Source organism: Danio rerio, chromosome 7 (assembly GCF_052040795.2).
Source record: "Danio rerio strain M-AB ecotype USA chromosome 7, GRCz13ab, whole genome shotgun sequence".
NCBI lineage: Eukaryota > Metazoa > Chordata > Actinopteri > Cypriniformes > Danionidae > Danio > Danio rerio.
In genome coordinates, this window is record NC_141027.1 from 17,226,215 (window position 1) to 17,243,890 (window position 17,676).

The 17,676-nt window shown below is 34.0% G+C and overlaps 2 protein-coding genes across 5 annotated transcripts in view; one reads left to right on the plus strand and one right to left on the minus strand.

Moving 5' to 3' along the window:
* The window catches only part of LOC147835938 (uncharacterized), a 939,756-nt gene that overhangs the window by 679,294 nt on the left and 242,786 nt on the right, over positions 1–17,676 (minus strand). The gene's annotated exons all lie outside the window — the stretch shown is intronic.
* prmt3 (protein arginine methyltransferase 3) overlaps positions 900–17,676 on the plus strand; it is a 112,426-nt gene continuing 95,649 nt past the window's right edge. For 2 of the 4 annotated variants that reach the window (XM_087259309.1, XM_087259311.1), the window contains exons 1-9: positions 900–1,040; positions 1,197–1,311; positions 3,775–3,857; positions 3,938–3,987; positions 4,681–4,786; positions 7,716–7,848; positions 10,077–10,221; positions 12,860–12,925; positions 14,237–14,358. In XM_087259309.1, the coding sequence (XP_087115435.1) occupies positions 1,208–1,311; positions 3,775–3,857; positions 3,938–3,987; positions 4,681–4,786; positions 7,716–7,848; positions 10,077–10,221; positions 12,860–12,925; positions 14,237–14,358 (809 nt within the window). In that variant the 5' untranslated portion in view covers positions 900–1,040; positions 1,197–1,207. 4 annotated transcript variants of the gene reach the window in all.

A 17,676-nucleotide genomic window follows, 5' to 3' on the forward strand; every position in this document is an offset into this window, starting at 1 on the left:
GAGCCAACCAGAAGGGCTTCAGTTTTATTGCCATTTAACTTTAAAAAGTTACTGGTCATCCATATATTAATATCTCGTAGACATTTAGTAGGATCGGAGGAGGGGTGGGGGACAAATAAACTTGCGTATCATCAGCATAAAAAAAAAGATTTATGCTGTAAGAAGGAAATATATGACCTAAAAGTAAAATGCAAATAATAAATTAAAGGGAACCCAATACAGATCCCTGAGGAGCACCATGAGTGACTGAGACTGCATCTGAGCGACAGTTCTTTACCTGGACAAACTGTTTTCTGTCACTTAAGTAGGATGTAAACCAGCAGAGGGCAATATCAGCGATTCCAATTGAGGCCTATCGATCCAGTAATATTGAATGTTTATTGGTATCAAAAGCAGCGGTGATATTATAAATATTATAAATAGAAAATTATGTCTGCAAAAAGGTATTTTTTAAAGAAAACCACCTCTTTACCAGGCTGGCTATGGGCCTGATTTATTGTAATGTTTACAAATGTATTACAAAACAGATAAAAAGATAAAATATTACCTCAATATTCATTTAACACTACAAGAATGACCCACTTTTATGATGCACATTGGTTTAAACGTCACAGGAAGATCAATTCTCTCAGGTTATTAAACACATTTCCCCCCTCATCTACAAAACTATTTCAAACACAAGACTTAACTAGTAGATTGTGTTTCCAGTGTAAATCTGGGTAATATCTAGAATATAAATGATTTCCTATTTGTAGACGACAGTAAAAGAAACCCAAGTGTGTGGCAGAATGGTACTGTTATGGCTGTGCTCTAAACTTAATTAGTAATGAAACAGCGACATCACCTGGCCACAAACAGAAAGTACCACAACTAGAAATGACCCGGATGAGCTAAACTCCAGTCTCCACCTCAAGCGACTACAACATGGCAGCGTACACAGGTACACGTGAATGCTTGGAATATATTTACGGATTTACTATAACCTATGATGCCGTTTTAATTTCCCCACAGGAAGAGTCGTGATGTTGTTTTGAGAAAATGTAACGTTTCCTCAATACGTCATTTCCACGAATTCCCGCCATAGTTATTAATAACCGTTAAATTTGTCGCCGTGTTTTTAGAAGATGCTTTGGTTAAGTGTTATTGGTGTGTTTATTAAGCATTGAGTGTCATTTGTCTATTTTTTCCTCGTTTAGATGACTGTAAGATGTGTGATGATGTGCCTGAGCTGTCGGACAGTGATGAGGAGCAGTGGCAGTCGATGGAGGAGGTGTCTGAACACACAACACTACAGTGTTTATTCTGCGACAGGTAACAGTCAATCATGCTTCCTGAAATGAATCGGAGTACAGTACTTACTGCTTATTAGGCACAGAGTTTTTGGATTGAGGTAAGGTTGGATTTATATTCACATACCTCAGTTCAGAAAAGTATTGTCTGCAAATATCAAAGAACAACACTGCTCACAGTCATATAAATAGTGCGAATGTTGTTTTGAAGTCATACTTACATGCGATTTCACAAAATATTCATTGGGATTAATTTCACATCCACTAGGTACCACAAGTTGTTACTGAACAAATGGGCAACTTCAAAAGTTTCACAATAAAACCAACTTTACCTCAATAGTTTTTGGATTGTGATCAACTCCATTGATGGCAAACTTTTTGGTCTTACTTGACAATAAGGTTTCATTAGTATTTACAAACATGAACTAATGTTGAACAATATTTGTACAGCATTTATTAAATATACTTTACAATTTACTAGTTCATTATTAAAATCAAAATTCATGCTTGTTAACGTTAGTTAATGCACTGTTAGTTAACATGAACTAACAATGAGAAACTTTGTTTTCATTAACTAAAGATAAATACTATAATGAATGCATTGTTCAATGTTTGTTCATTTAGTTGATTCAGTACCTTACTGTAAAGTGTTACCAACTTTTAAATAGATTGCTGTATGTTATCATGTATGCAGATCAATTTATTCAGTATGAGAAACTTGTGTATATGGAAGAATTGATATAGGAAGTGGGCCTTGTTGTTTCTAAACTTTTTGAGTTAAAACTAATAATCTAAATAACTGATTTGTTTTTTTACGTTTTATTTTCCTTACCCACTGTTAGTGAAATGTTAAATGCATGAACTTGAAGAGAAAAAAAACCCCCAATCATTTCAATTTAATGTTTTTGAATCAATGTAGTGAGGGTAAACCACAGAAAAACAAGCACAAATTCAAACACTAACTAAACCTAACCATAACTTTTGTATGCTACAATGATTTGCAAATGAATACAGGGTGTCTGCTGGGTCTTAAAAAGTCTTAAAATGTCTTAAATTTTAAAAATCAAAAGTCTTAAATTCACTGATGTATAGTGTTGTGTCCTAAATCATTTTAAACGAGTCTTAATTTTGCTTTTTCCTAGTAAAGCTACTAAATCGGGCTGACGTCCATCCAACAACCAAATAAATCTCAATAAAACATTAAGATTTTTTTTTTTTTTTTTGCAAAGAGATACAATTCACAACAACTGTTACACATTTTACTGCACATTCCCCATTAAGTTGCCTTATTAGGGAAGGTAAACTAAAAACAATTATTCAATTCCTCATTATTATACCGGGCTATAAGAAAAAAATCTTAAAATTTAAATCTTAATGGTCTTAAAAAGGCTTAAATTGGACTTGATGAATCCTGCAGAAACACTGGAATAAGTGTTATTGAAGTATTGTTTTTAAACTATTACATGTTTAAGTAATATTTTGCATTTTGCCTTTGTGTCATTATTAATTTTAAGATTTTTTTTTTTACGATTATTAAATGTTAGTATTATTATTTTGAATCTATTTAGCTTTGATTTGCTTTCATGCCAGTTATTTTTTAATCTTAAATTGGTAATATTGCTGCAACTTTAACTTTATTTAATTTGGCTGGCTACTGGTAGAGTTTTTATTTTTGCTTAGTTTTAAGGAATACTTTTGAAGACATTTGTTTAAATATATATATATATATATATATATATATATATATATATATATATATATATATATAATAAACAAGTGTTCATATATTTTATTTGTTTTTAATCTATTTAGCTTTCATTTGCTTTCATGCCAGATTTTTTAATCTCAAATTGGTAATATTGCTGCAACTTTATTTTTATTTCATTTATCTGGGTCCAGGTACATTTCTTATTTTTGATTAGTTTATAAGAATAATTTTTTAAATAGTTAATATTTTTTAATTGATGACAATAACCCTGATTTGATTTATTCATTCATCCGGTTATTATTTATTTATTTAATTAGCTAGCTATTCTGCCATTTGTTTAAGATTTTTCATGTTCAGTTCTGATGCAAAGCTAAGACTTTAGTTTGTACAACAGTTTTCAAATCAATTTATTTATACATTTACAGTACTTAAACTGTTGTTCTTAAAAGCGATACATTCGCTGCAGGAAGTTAATGAAAATGATTGTTTATTAACATCTACCCCTACCCTAAACCTAATTATCTGTAATTTTAAAAACAGCAATTGTTGCTTTGTACTTGTATTGTTGTAATAATACAAGTAATTCTTGTTAACGTCCAGCTGCAGCTCTATCCCTTCTTATGTAACATCTGTGGTCCAAATCTGCCTTTTGAAAAAGTAGAAAGAATTTCCGTAATTTGTGTTTTGGAGTACAATTCAAGTAATTGACAACTAATGTTCTACATTTCATCTGATGTTTTTTTTCTGCACTTAAATATCCATGTGTGACTTGAACAGGAATCTCACCTCTGTGTCTGAGACTTTCCAACACTGCAAGGCTGATCATGGTGTAGATATTCTAGATCTGGTCCAAAAACACAGTAAGTTTTTAAAGCAAGTACTGCTCAGTGTGTCATTAAGGGATGCCTATAAGTATAAATCAATTTTCTTTTCTTTTTAGAACTCGATGATTATGGCTATATAAAGATGATAAACTACATTAGGACAACAGTAAGTATCTATTTAAATTATACATTTAAAGTGGACGTTGGTGAGGAACAATTGCAGTGTTTTGGATGTGACATTTGCTGTAAAAAATCAAAACATAAATTCACACAAAGTAAATGTTAACATATTGAAACATCTGTTTATATTTTCCAAAACTACTAACCACAGAGTTATGGGATCAGTAAAATATAAATCTGTAAACTTTTTTTTTTAGATTTTAAATGAGTAAAATAAACATTATGGATGTGACCAAAACTATGCGAGTTTACAGTACACAACATACTTTGTAGAAATTCTGTGAATTAAACTGCATAACCCAAAAGAAATAATGGCAATCAAAAGGATAAGAGTTGCTCTCTATAGAACCAAAATCATTGATTTTGATTTCATTTAATATTTTTGCATTTATGAGGAAAAATCTTGATTTTGAATGTGACACCTCTTTGTTATGAATGTGACAGATGTGAAATTGGCACTTGTGTGACTTTGGTAAATCAAATATAATTGCTTGATAACATTGACAGGCAGTTTTGAGTATTTTTACAGTACTGTAAAATACATGCTGAAGCCAACATCCATAGAAAGGGTGTCATTATTTTGTTTAAAACTGAATTTTTTTTCATGAGAAGCTTGGCATATGTATGGAATTGCTCTGAGATTAATTAAATCCTGACTTAGTTGTATGTTGTTTTGTAGAAATGCTCTGCTGAGAGTTTGCTACTGGCTTCAGATGGCCCACTGCCATGGGACGGTGATGAATATATGAAACCTGCATTACAAGATGACCCATTACTTCAGATCGGTATGAGAATAGATTTTTGTCTCTTTTATAAGAACAAAAGTACACTTATTTTTTAATTTGTGAAAAACTATTTTCATATTTGACCCATGTGCATCCCATTAGCCAACATCCTATAAGTTAACCTCAAGGAATAAAAATAATAATAATAATCATAAAGAATCCATTTTGTGAATAAAACGTATTAAAAAGAATAACTGAAACTGTTTAGTGTCAATAAACTTCATGCAGTGTCGACATGCAGTCCGGTTCAAATTGAAAATACAGTGCTTCATAATAAAAGAATAGTAACTACATAAGCAATCGATGATTCATCTCATCAAGATAAGTGATGAGATGAATGTTATGTAACAATATAATTGGGCAAAAAGTGTAATTTTGCTGTAGGTAGTTTCATTTTGTTATATTTTTGTGTCTGCTGTTAAAAAGATCTGGGTTTGTTAGATAAAAAAAACATTGTTTTAGACATTGAAAGCCTATTGCTTTATTTATTTATTTATTAAAAAAGAGAAAAATGTGTAATATTTTTGAGAGACAACACGGGGAAGCGATCACAAATTGAGGAGCGGGTAAGGGAGGCGGGGTGGAACGACAACGCGGGGAAACCTTCACAAACTGAGGAGCGATCACAAACCAAAAGCGGCGAGAGAGTCAAAGTAGCCAGAAGTCATTTATTTTCAATGAGAGCCGGCGGCGAGAAACAGCACGGCGCGTCTTCTCCGGTGTGAGCGTCGAGGATAGTTGAAATCAAGTCAACTTTATGGTATGAGCTATAATGCGGTTCGGCGGCAAGCAATCAGACTGAAGTAGTCCACCGCTTGAGAGGTGTTCAGAGAACACAGACCTCTGAACTTTGGTTCCGACCACAGTTGTTCCCAAGAGTTTGATTATTGCGATTGCCGGATTTACAATTATTGAAAATCGTGACGACGCGGGGCCCCGCATGATTAGGGGGGCCTGTCCGCTACGCCACTGGAAAGAAGGCTAAAAAGTATAGTTTACCCAAAAAATCTATTTTTACCATAGACTGTAAAATATATGGACGTAGTATCCGTGACGTCACCCATAGGTTTCTGAAGTGTGCAAAAGAAGCCACAAGTAGACGTGGCCAACCGTCGCCATTTTGTTCGCGCGTCATCGGACTCACAGCGGTATACCAAACAAGGGCAAAGAGGCGGAGAGTGAGCGAAGCTAAAGACACTGCTGGCATTTTGTTTGGACCTGGCTCAGACACACTTTACTTTGGGAGAACGCTTAATACTTTATCACCTGTGACTCGTTTGTATTCTGACCACATGTGCTTGGCTGTACACTATATAAATAAAGCGTTTAATCTTTTTAAAAACTGCTGTAATACATTGAGCCACTAAGTATTGTTCTTATGATGTTTTTCTAATGGAGGAAAACGCAAATTACTTCCAAACACTTCAGATATAGTCTGTGTTAGTAAATGCAAAGCTAATTATGAAATCCAGCATAACACTGTGTGATAACGCTTCAGATGACTGTTCTACAGTCAACATCTAATCAATCTGTCAGATTCTGCAGTGCATTACAGCTCTAAAAAAATGTGATAAATAATAAATGATCTTAAATAAAAAATACGTTTATAGAGATGGTATATAAGTATATAACTTTACTCACATGGGAAACGGAGGCCACGTGAATGGTTTGTGAGCACAATTAGGTGCACACAGCATTCCATATCATCTGATAATTGTAGGAAATAATCCCAAAAAGGAACTGACTGTGTAAAGCCACATAAAACAAAACAAAAATATGATGAATATGCTGAAATAAGTGGCTAATCTGCCGGAGTCAGCAGAGGTGAAGTGACGGCGACAGCGAGACCTAGCTGTCACTTAAGTGGCCACGCCCTTAATTATGCAAACCTAAAATAAAGGAAACTGATGAGTTATAAAAAAATTCACCCCCCTCACAGTTGTCATGAAGAGTAATATTAGCTTTATGAACCAAAATCGTTCTTTGTACCAGGCTGTAAACACCTTTTTTTCTGCTGTAAAGTTGGCCATTCTAACTGTGGGCTTAATTTAAATTAGATTTTTTTATGGAGCCAGGACTAGCGTATTTTCGATGAATTGCAGTTTCAGTTACTTCCGCATTGGCCTCCCGAGGGAGAGCGGGAGGTTGCCGCTTGATTTTTACTCATTATTTACTCTACCTCAATTGGTTCCAAGTCCTTAGGGCAGGGGTGTCCAAAGTCGGTCCTGGAGGGCCGATGTCCTGTTGACTTTAGCTCCAACTTGCTTCAACACACCTGCCTGAAGATCTTCTAGTATACCTAGTAAAAGCTTGATTAGCTGGTTCAGGTATGTTTGATTAGGGTTGGAGCTAAACTCTCCAGGACACCGGCCCTCCAGGACTGAGTGTGGACACCTCTGCTTTAGGAGTTTCTTTCTTCTGTTGGATGCAAAAGAAGATATTTTGAAGGTAGCTGAAAGCCTGCAAAGTAGGAAAAACAAATACTATGCAAGTCGATAGTTACAGGTTTCTAACAGAGGAAAGATACTCTCAAAAGGTTTGCAACTAGTAAAGGGAGAGTAAATGATGAGAAAATTTTCATTTTTGGGGGGGAACTATACTTTTAACTTCAAGCAGAGATTCTCCACAATGTCGTCTGTAGCTTTAAATAACACAAACCCTTTACACTGCAATAAATTCTGGCTTTCAAATAATTTTAAAAAGTGATCCAAATGATATCGTTCCTCTGCATCTTTATCAAGATGGTTAAGGTCCGAACTATGCTGTTGTTTTCTTAAATTAAGAACTATTTATTGATCTTTATTTTAATCATGCTTGATTTAAATGAACCCAAACCTTTGAGTGATCGTGTTTGGCTCCTCATGGTATGAGTAATAATCAGTGTTTCTTGTTGTAAACTCAATTGTGCTGCTTTCTTGTATTTCGTCAGATGTGGAAGAGTTGAGGGAAGCCTCAGGTGGGATGGGGAGCTCTTCTGCTGCTGATCAGGTGAATGTTGAAGACAGAGTTCAGAGAGCAGAGGAAGCTCTGGCCCGCGCCATGCAGGATATGCATAAACTCAAGTCAGTACCACATCAGCCTCAAACTGTGTCCTAACAACAAGTGATGCATCTGTAACAAACTCGATATAACAGAAACATTTAAATACCAGCCACTGCACTGCCAGTGAAATGGGAAAGACTTTTATTCAAATTAATACATATTAAAGCTCTTTAACGTTAGCAATAAGCTAATTTTCAAGATGTGAGGTAAACTATTTGCTGCTGCTTTCAGTAGAATAGCAATAAATTTCACGTAAAATGGTATTTAAACTCACATTGGCAGCATTTAACACTAAATAAAGCACAAAATATGTAACTTGTTCAGCCGTGATGTTGCAGAAATAAAAAGCATTTCTATAATAGAATTTTTTTTTTTCATTGCTGTTGCAGATATTTAGGACGAAAACAAATTTTAACATGGATAAGATACCTTTTATCACCTTTCGCTGCACCGCATGTTTTTAGGACACAGTGTTACTCTTAAAGGGATTCAGTTTGTCAGTGTGTTTTAAAACCTTGACTTTTACCTTGAAAACTGTTATCGTCCCATACCTATTTGTGCGAGACTCATCATTTCAGAAATGTTTGAATAAACTCCACCACAAATACATTAAATAAACATACACAGTATTTTTGATTAATGAGCTGTATTTCAGCTTCATCTGAGTCTGTCTCTGTCACTGTGCTGTTTATCTGAAGTAAGTCATGATGATTAGCAGACACAAACGTTGAAACGGTGGGCGGGGAAAAGCTGCTCATTTGCCTTTTAAGCCACAATAACAGCTACAGTGTATTCAGAGACTAAAATCTACACTAAAGTTTTAATCTACATCTTGTATAAATTAATCTGACTGAACAATAATATAATGTCCAAGTCTGCAAGCATTTTGAAAGTAACTAAACAAAAACAAACAAACAAACGAAGTGAAGTTATCTTCATTCATGAACAGTGTTGGGTGTAATTAGTTACAATGACTACTAAAATTAAATAAATTTTTATTTTTAGTTCATAATACAGTTACTTTTAATGTACTTGCTTAAATACTGTACGTAAATTCAAGAGTTATATTTATATATTTAGCAAGACAATAATAGTTTTCAACATTTATCAAGTAAATTGCATATGCTTAAGAAAAAGATTATTGAGAGATTAGTTATGACAGAATAGTATGACAATTTAAGGTTTAAATTCAGAAATGCAGAATAATTGTACATTATAAATTTATTTATTTAAGTGTAAGTAATTATGTAATTTTTTTATGTATTAATATTGTAAGTAATTAATGATTTTTAACAAAGCAAGGAAATTTTCACAGTATGTCTGATTATATTTTTTCTATAACAAATAAGTCTTATTTGTTTTATTTTAGCTGAAATAAAAGCATTTAAAAAAAATTTTATAAACATTTTAAGGTCAAAATTATTAGCCCCTTTAAGCTATATGCTTTTTTAATAATCTACAGAACAAACCATCGTTTCACAATACCTTACAATTACCCTAACCTCCCTAGTTAACCAAATTTTAAGCATTTAAATGTCATTAAAGCTGCATAGAAGTGTCTTGAAAAAATATATAGTGTTATTCAGATATTTTTTATACTAACTAGATTACATTTAAACTTTATTACTACTACACAATGTCAAAATATGGTATTTATGAAATATGGCATCATTAATTTGAACCATTTTGTATTTATTTACAGATACAATTTAAAAACATTTAAGTGTAATTTTTGTTCTCTTTTTAAAACAAAACTTAAATATCCTGGAAAGGGACTAAAACTTCAAAGAATTAAGAGATTCCAATGTCAATGTATTGAGACATATGTGTATTTTTTTGTATTTAATCAAACTATTCATTAACAAAGTTACTTTTCAGACAAAGTAATTAGAAAAGTAATTTAAATTCAATTGTAATGATGCAATTAATTAGTTTTCAGTAGTAACTCACTTAACACTGGCCATCCTGACTAATTTAAAAGAATGGCTCACCATGCAACTCCTCCAGAAGTGTAATATGCAAGTAAATCCAGCAGGGAGCAGTATAGAGTTCAGTTTCAAAGCCTCTGTAAATGGATAGAGGTGCAAAAAAAGAGGCGGTGCAGTAGAAGTTAGAGATGGGGTAAAATTCCACTGCAGTGGTTAAGATTTTGACTGAGCGCTCACATGCTGGTGCACGTGTGCTGGCGGACTGACCAAACCTTACTCTGTCTTAATATATATAATGTGTGTTGTTTGCATTGCCCTAGATTGTTGGCACAAGGTCTAGTGCTGAACGCAGACACAAGTCATGGCCCTACATGCTCTGGGGCCATCGCCGAGTTGAGAGAAGATGAAGACGAGGCCTACTTTAGCTCTTATGGCCATTACAGCATCCATGAGGAGATGCTGAAGGTAGGTCTGTCCTCATCTAACACATATTTGAACAGAAGGTCACAGTCAGCGCACACTTTGTTCAAAGAAGAAAGAGAGATGCAGCGGTTCACCCTATGCAGCAGATTTCTTTAGTTTGTTTACGCAGAGTGCACTTTTTGAGATTTATGATGAAGATGTCATTGTTGGACTGCAGTAGGTGAGGAGGTTTGGATCATCAGCTCTCCTACTGCAGTACATCCTGGAGAGAGGGTTAGTGATTGGTGCCTCCTCCGACTTCCATTAAACGCTGGTTTGCGTCAGAGTCGAAACTCTGCAGAGGAGAAGGAGAGAGGTGTGTGGTGCAACGCAAGCGCTGACGCTGTTTACAGTCCACCGTAAAATAGAAATGCCATTTACTGTCATGAGTCAGATGGTGCCATCTTTAACTCTTTAAATAGCGCACAGTTTTACTTGGAAGAGAAGTTAAGGGAACTTTTTTCATCAGATGCTGCATTGGAAAGGGAGTCTTAAATAGGTTTAAGGTTTTAAAACTTTGGATTATCAAATCTTACAGGAATGCTAATGGAATTTGAAAAGATCAGATGTGAATGTGTGTTAAGTCCCACTGGGTGTTTTAGGAATCATTTTAATACGCTGATTGATGATTGTTGATGTTGAATTATTACAGATTTATATTGTTATCAGTAAAAAAAACAACAACATTTATTTAATGTAGCTTTTATTTTATTTTTTAAATCATGGTCTTTGATCTCCCTTTATTACTAAATAAATTTTTTGCTAGCAATGCCTTTTAAATGTGATCATGTATATCAGGTCTCCACAACATATATTTAGAGGTACACTGATATATTTATATATATATATATATATATATATATATATATATATATATATATATATATATATATATATATATATATATATATATATATATAGTGCACAAAGAGTACACTCTATTTGAAAATTAGAGTATAGGACTACTTTATTTTTTTTTACAGTTTTTAAAATATGTTTTTCTCAGTATTTATTATGAAAAATATATTTCGGTGCATTTAAACAAAGCAGCTTTATTAAACATATACAATAACTAATAAACAGTTAATTATTCAGTAAAATAACAGGATGAAATATAAGGATCTTATCAAGTCTTCAGGAATATAAGGATAATACATTTAAATTCGAATGAGCTATTGCAAGCAAAATTACAAACTACTAAATTTCATATACAATATTTTTATGCTTATTTATATTTTTTAAAGTTATTATAATGATGTTTAATATTTTACCTAACATATTAATTTAGATGTAAAATTTGTGTAAAATTTGTATTTATCTTGATTAAAATTAATTAAAGGCTTTTTAGGCTTATGAAAAAATTTTTATTGAATTATATTTTCACATCAAGTTTTTGTAAAATAATATAAATATAATTTTTTTATTAGTGTGTAGGCTCAGTTTTTAACTTTTATAGTGATGAATAAGTTATTTTTATTGCCTTTAGAGTGAAATAACTAAACATAACCGTAGGAGGCTCAGAAAAATTTAAATTTTTGAGAACATTTCAGATGACATTTATAGAGGTTTTTGCATCTGAACTCTTTTTTTTTTGTTGTTTTCTTAAATATTCAAATTTTTAAATTGGTAGCATGCATGAAAAAAGTCACCTTTCAATAAAATAAATGAGTGTTTCTTTAATTGTTTTTACATTTATTTTCATTCTATTATTTAATTTGATTTGACAACAAAGTGCAGTAGGTGGTGCAGTGGATAGCGCTGTCACCTCACAGCAAGAAGGTTGCTGGTTCGAGCCTCAGCTGGGTCAGTTGGCATTTCTATGTGGAGTTTGCATGTTCTCCCCATGTTTGCATGGGTTTTCTCCAGGTGCTCCCGTTTCCCCCACAGTCCAAATTCATGTGCTGTAGGTGAATTGGGTAAGCTTAATTGTCCGCATGTGTGTGAATGTGAGTGAGTTGGAGCTGTAAGGGTATCCACTGCGTAAAACATATGCTAGATAAGTTGGTGGTTCATTCCGCTGTGGCAACCCCTGATTATTAATAGGATTAAGCCGAAAAGAAAATGAATGAATGAATGAATGAATGAATGAATGAATGAAGTAAGTGCGGTGGGGGTGGTGGGGTAGTTGAACCAATATAAATGTAACACTCCTCATCGAGATTGTAAATAGCTTCCGGCATCATTTATGTTTTCTGGGTGGTACTTAGTCTGATTGGCAGGTTAATTAGCCATTTCTGGCTGAATTTCTGCTGGCAAAGCAAGAAGTGTCAGGGTCAGTTTCATTTAATTTTTCATCTCCACTCCCAGCAAAATCAACCTCCTCCCTTTAAAAAAAAAAAAAAAATCATTACCAGTCACACATCTCTTGAATTGCTTTCTAATTCAATCTTGACTCTGTTAAAAAAGGCGATTTTGATTTCATGCTGCTTAACAATTGTTAATTTGATTTCCAGCGCCCTCCTTGACTGTCAGCTTAAACTGCAGATCAGCGGTTAAAATTAAATTTTTGCTCTGAATGATTGGATGGTGTTCAGCGATTTCTCTCTTTCTCTGCGATGGCTGCGCTCTGTCTTCTTAATGGAAAGCAGAATTGTGACACCGTGTCATTACTTAGGACTTTGCTTGTCTCGTTTTCCGACAGGACAAGGTGCGCACTGAGAGCTACCGAGACTTCATGTACCGCAACATGGATGTCTTCAAGGACAAGGTGTGTATGGGGGTCTTGAAGCCCACTCACTTGGGGACATTTTAAAGTGTTCTTGAATATATCAATAACTACAGTGACTGTGTTAATTTAAAAAAAGGGTTTCTAAAGTATCAAGAATTATTTTCTAATGGCCACACCAACATTTTTCTTTGCTTCCACCATAGAAGAATTTAATATTAAGTTTAAATTAATTCTGCTTGCCATTTTTTAAATTAAATGTTCATTTATTTATTACTGTTTAATTATTTTTCAATTATTTAATTTAGTTCTTTATGAAATCAGTGTATAAGTGTGTGCGAACAAGTGTGTACTGTGTTTCCCAGTACTGGGTTGGGTCTGGAAGGGCATCTGCTGTGAACATATAGTTAGTTGGGGGTTCATTTTGCTGTGGCGACCTCTGAAATAGAGACTAAGCTGAAGAAAAATGAATAAATAAACGAACGAATGAATGAATTCAGTTGTCCATAGCAAAATTTTTAATTCCACAAAGAGCTATTGAAACTTAAGTGTCAAGTGCACTGGCTTGATAAAATATATTTGAAATTTTTTATATACATGTATTCATTTTCTACTGATCTTGCAGAAGTATTTCAATAGACCCATGACAAAATAATGTTTTTAAGAAACATCAGAGTTTTTTTCCTCTAACTAATACATTTTTTATTAACTGACTTTTTAATTTTTTTTCACTTTCCATGCTAAATATATTTCTCAAAAATATTTAAATCATTTATTTATTTATATATATATATATATGTATATATATATACTTGCATATATGTATACTTGTACCGAGATCTATCTAGACTTCATAGACTTCCTCAAGGACAAGATGAGCATTTTTTTTAGCTTTGTCGAATGGTGCAATGATTACAATGACAGGGCTGATTTAAAAAAAACACACATTATTCCCAGCTGCAGTATTTTTTTAAAGGGGCTTCTTAAGTGTCAACTGCAGTGGACTGATAACAGGATAATAGTGCCTCAACACACACACACATACCCACGACATCCACCACAGCTCATATACAAACCATTAATTCTCTGCTGACATTGGCTAGATCAGCGTTAGCCGGCCGCAGTTGAACATGGATCCATGCACTGAGCTGAAAAGAGAAAGGTTTGTGGGTCGAATACGAGCAGCTTATCTCGGGCCATCGTGGTCCAGCCAGTGGACTTTGGCAAATAAGGGTTTGACCCTGTCAGTATGATGAATGCCTCGAGTGCCATTATTACACATCTGCACGCTCAAGATGGCGCAGACAAGCTGGCATAGCGAGGAAAGGTTACTTGCTGCTCTTTAACCCGCAGGTGGTGCTTGACGTGGGCTGTGGGACAGGAATCCTCTCCATGTTTGCCGCCAAAGCTGGAGCCAAGAAGGTCATTGCTGTCGACCAGTCTGAGATCATTTACCAGGCCATGGACATTGTCAGGTGAGTTTGAAGGAATAAACAGATTTGAGGATGTTAGAGAGAGGCCATCTGGGGTTGAGTGTAGTTGTTTTCAGTAGTTTTTCTGCATTAGGATGACTCTATGGTCATCTTTGGCATCTTCATCCTAAATATGAAGTTCTTTAGCTAGTGATTTTAGGCCTCCACTATTCAGTCTTTTTAAAAAAAAATTTTTTTAAGAATAATATTTAGATTATTTATTTTACGTGCCATTCCAAATCTTTTTTCACCCATTGATCACTTTGTTTTATAACAAACAATTTTTAAATAAATTTATTCAAATATACATATATATGTTTTGTTTATTTTTAAATGGTAATGCCAACATTTTTACTGACCTCAACATTTTATAAATTTTATTTTTATTTTTTATTTATTTACATTTTATTATTATTTTATTTGTTTTTATTTTCAAGTATTAATACTGTAAATTATAATTTTGCTTTTCGACATTTGTTTGTTACCTTCTGGCACATTTATTATTATTATCGTTATTATTATCATTATAAGTAGCAGTAGCAGCAATAGTAGTAGTTGTAAATTGTTGCTACATCAGATACTGTTGCGGCCGGAAGTTAACAAGAAGGATTTATATTATTCATTAAATTTCCCATTAAGGGCTTGCAGTAGTTGGCACAATTGTCTCACTGCAAGAAGGTCGCTGGTTCGAACCTCGGCTGGGCCAGTTGGCATTTCTGTGTGGAGTTTGCATGTTCTCCCTGTGTTGGCGTGGGTTTCTTCCGGGTGTTCCGTGGTATAGGTGAATTGGGTAGGCTAAATTGTCCTGTATTCACGTACAGTGTATGTATGTGAATGATTGTGTTTAGATGTTTCCCAGTGATGGGCTGCAGCTGGAAGGGCATCTGCAGCATATTTGTTTATTTTATTTAGTTATTTATTGTATTTATTTACATTCCAACCATGTTCTTTCATTCATTTATTTTTCATTTTTTTATTAATTTTTACATTCAGTGTTACATTTAAACTTTACATATGGAGCATGTGCACTGTACTTTTAGACTTGAATATAGTCTAAAAGTAGTAATAACGTGTATATATACTGTGTATATACAATTAAATTATCTAATTTAATTGGGTATGAAATGCGCACAATTTGGACAAGTTCTTTATGCAGTATGTTAGCCAGAAAGATGCTGTGCATTACATTAGTGACAAATCAACACAATTCCACCACCAATGTAAAATACATGACCAAAAAACAACCTGTATCTAAAATATTCAGTGATAAAGCAGCATTGGCTTAAAAAGTTAAGTAACTCCTCTGAGAGACCTAGAAACACCATCAGACTGAACCGGCCTCAGCTGTCTGTATTGCCCGGCATTTTCATCCCCAAACTAGTCCTGTTATTTGTCTCAGTGGTTGACTTCAGTGTGTTTACGGGCCGCAGTCACGTTCCTAAAGGCCTGTCATTTACCTCAACCCGGTCGACTTCCAATCTCCCAAACGCTAAACTTACAAATGGACTCCAGGCTTCCGTTTACAGCCTCTCTGCCCATTAAAATGAGCTCATGTTTCACCTCGAGGGTCTTTCATCGTGGAGTGGGAATACAGTTTTATTTGCTGGGGTTGAGATGTGTTTGCCACATGTGGTGTTTCTGGGAGATTTTTATTTTTTTGATTATGGTTATTGTTATTATATAAGTCTGAGGAGTGAGTGCAGGCAGGAGGATGAAAGGAAAATGAAGTTTAATTTTACAGTTGGCTGGGCCGCTGTTGTGCTGAGGACTCCTCTACGTGCTGCATGAGTGTGGATGGCTTTTACTGACATCCATGATGCTTTATGCTGCTTTATAGAGGTGAGAATTAAGGCCCTCACTGTCATTTTTTTAACGAATGGTAGATGTGTATAAAAATGCAACGGCGATTTAAATAAACACTTTGGCAGAAGTGCATGTCTGTAAACGATATGTTAATTAGCAGTTTGCGTAATGATTTTTTTGCGGTTATTTACAGTGAATGGCAGTATGTGGTTTTTATCTCTGCTCTGTAGATTTAAATTTTCAACATCAAAAGTCAACAGTTTAACAAAGTGACTTTTTATTAACATTTTAATAGTTTTGGATAATATATAAGAAATAACATGTAGAAAAATAAGTTTACTGGTAGTTTACTACAAGGTTTTTGTAACGTAATATTGACCTTATTCTAATATGCAGAAATGCGCTCCGATTTAGTTGCCTATGGGAGAAATGACTATGAATAATAAATGGCTGAAAACGGTTAAACTACTTGCTCTACAAACAAGTTTGTCCATGACAATACTGTCAAAGCAGAATAATATAATAAGAAAATATCAGTTTGCAACATCGAGCAGCGTAACATCTAAAAAAGAATGTAAGTGAATGTGACTAGAAGTCTCAAGCCAAAGAAATTCAAATGGCTTTGTACACGAAGAGAAAAGTCAATACAACATCAGCCCAGACAATGACATGATGGACGTCCAGCATTCTCCAGCCTCCGGCGTGAAGACTGTAGCTCTGCACAAGAAGTTTGGATAAAGGAGAAATGTCATGACTAACTGAGCCTGGATTTTCTCAAGGTTTTTTTCCTCCACTTTCGTCATTTGGTGAAGTTTGTTCCTTGCTACTGTCGCCACTGGCTTGCTTGGTTTGAGACTTGTGGAGGTGTGCATTGATGGATTTGCTCTTCAGTGTTTGGACTCTCAGCAGTGAAATTTACACCAAACTGAACTTAAAAACTGGACTGACACAGTTTCAGTTTACTAGGGCTTCTATGTTAAGCTGCTTTGACACAGTCTACATTGTAAAAGCGCTATAGAAATAAAGATGAATTGAATTGAACAACATATTAATTTAAACTATTAAAAATGTTTATAAAAGTCACATTTTTTAACTTTTCAAGGTTAAAAGTTGTTGGAAGAAAGATCAAGGTCCCATAATGCAATTTAAAAGCATAAATAAATAGGGAATAAAATAAAAACATGAATCACCAAATACAGAAAACTGCTTTATGTATGATTTGTAGTGTAGGAGGGAGTCATCTTTGTAGATTTTTAGTTTTACATTGAATAATGAAAGGGATAGTTCACCCAAAAAGGATAATTCTTTCACTTACTCAAAAGAGGAAACAAAAGTAAGTAGTTAATAGTGAGTACATTTTACATTTTGGGTGAACAATACCTTTAAGCAAGCACTTAATAATGAAGATTTACTCTTCCTCACGTTTTTTCAAATCCATCCAACTTCAGTTTCCAACATTTTTCGGTTCATCATCACTTGTTACTAGCTACACATATAAAATTACAAAAGCTTACAAAT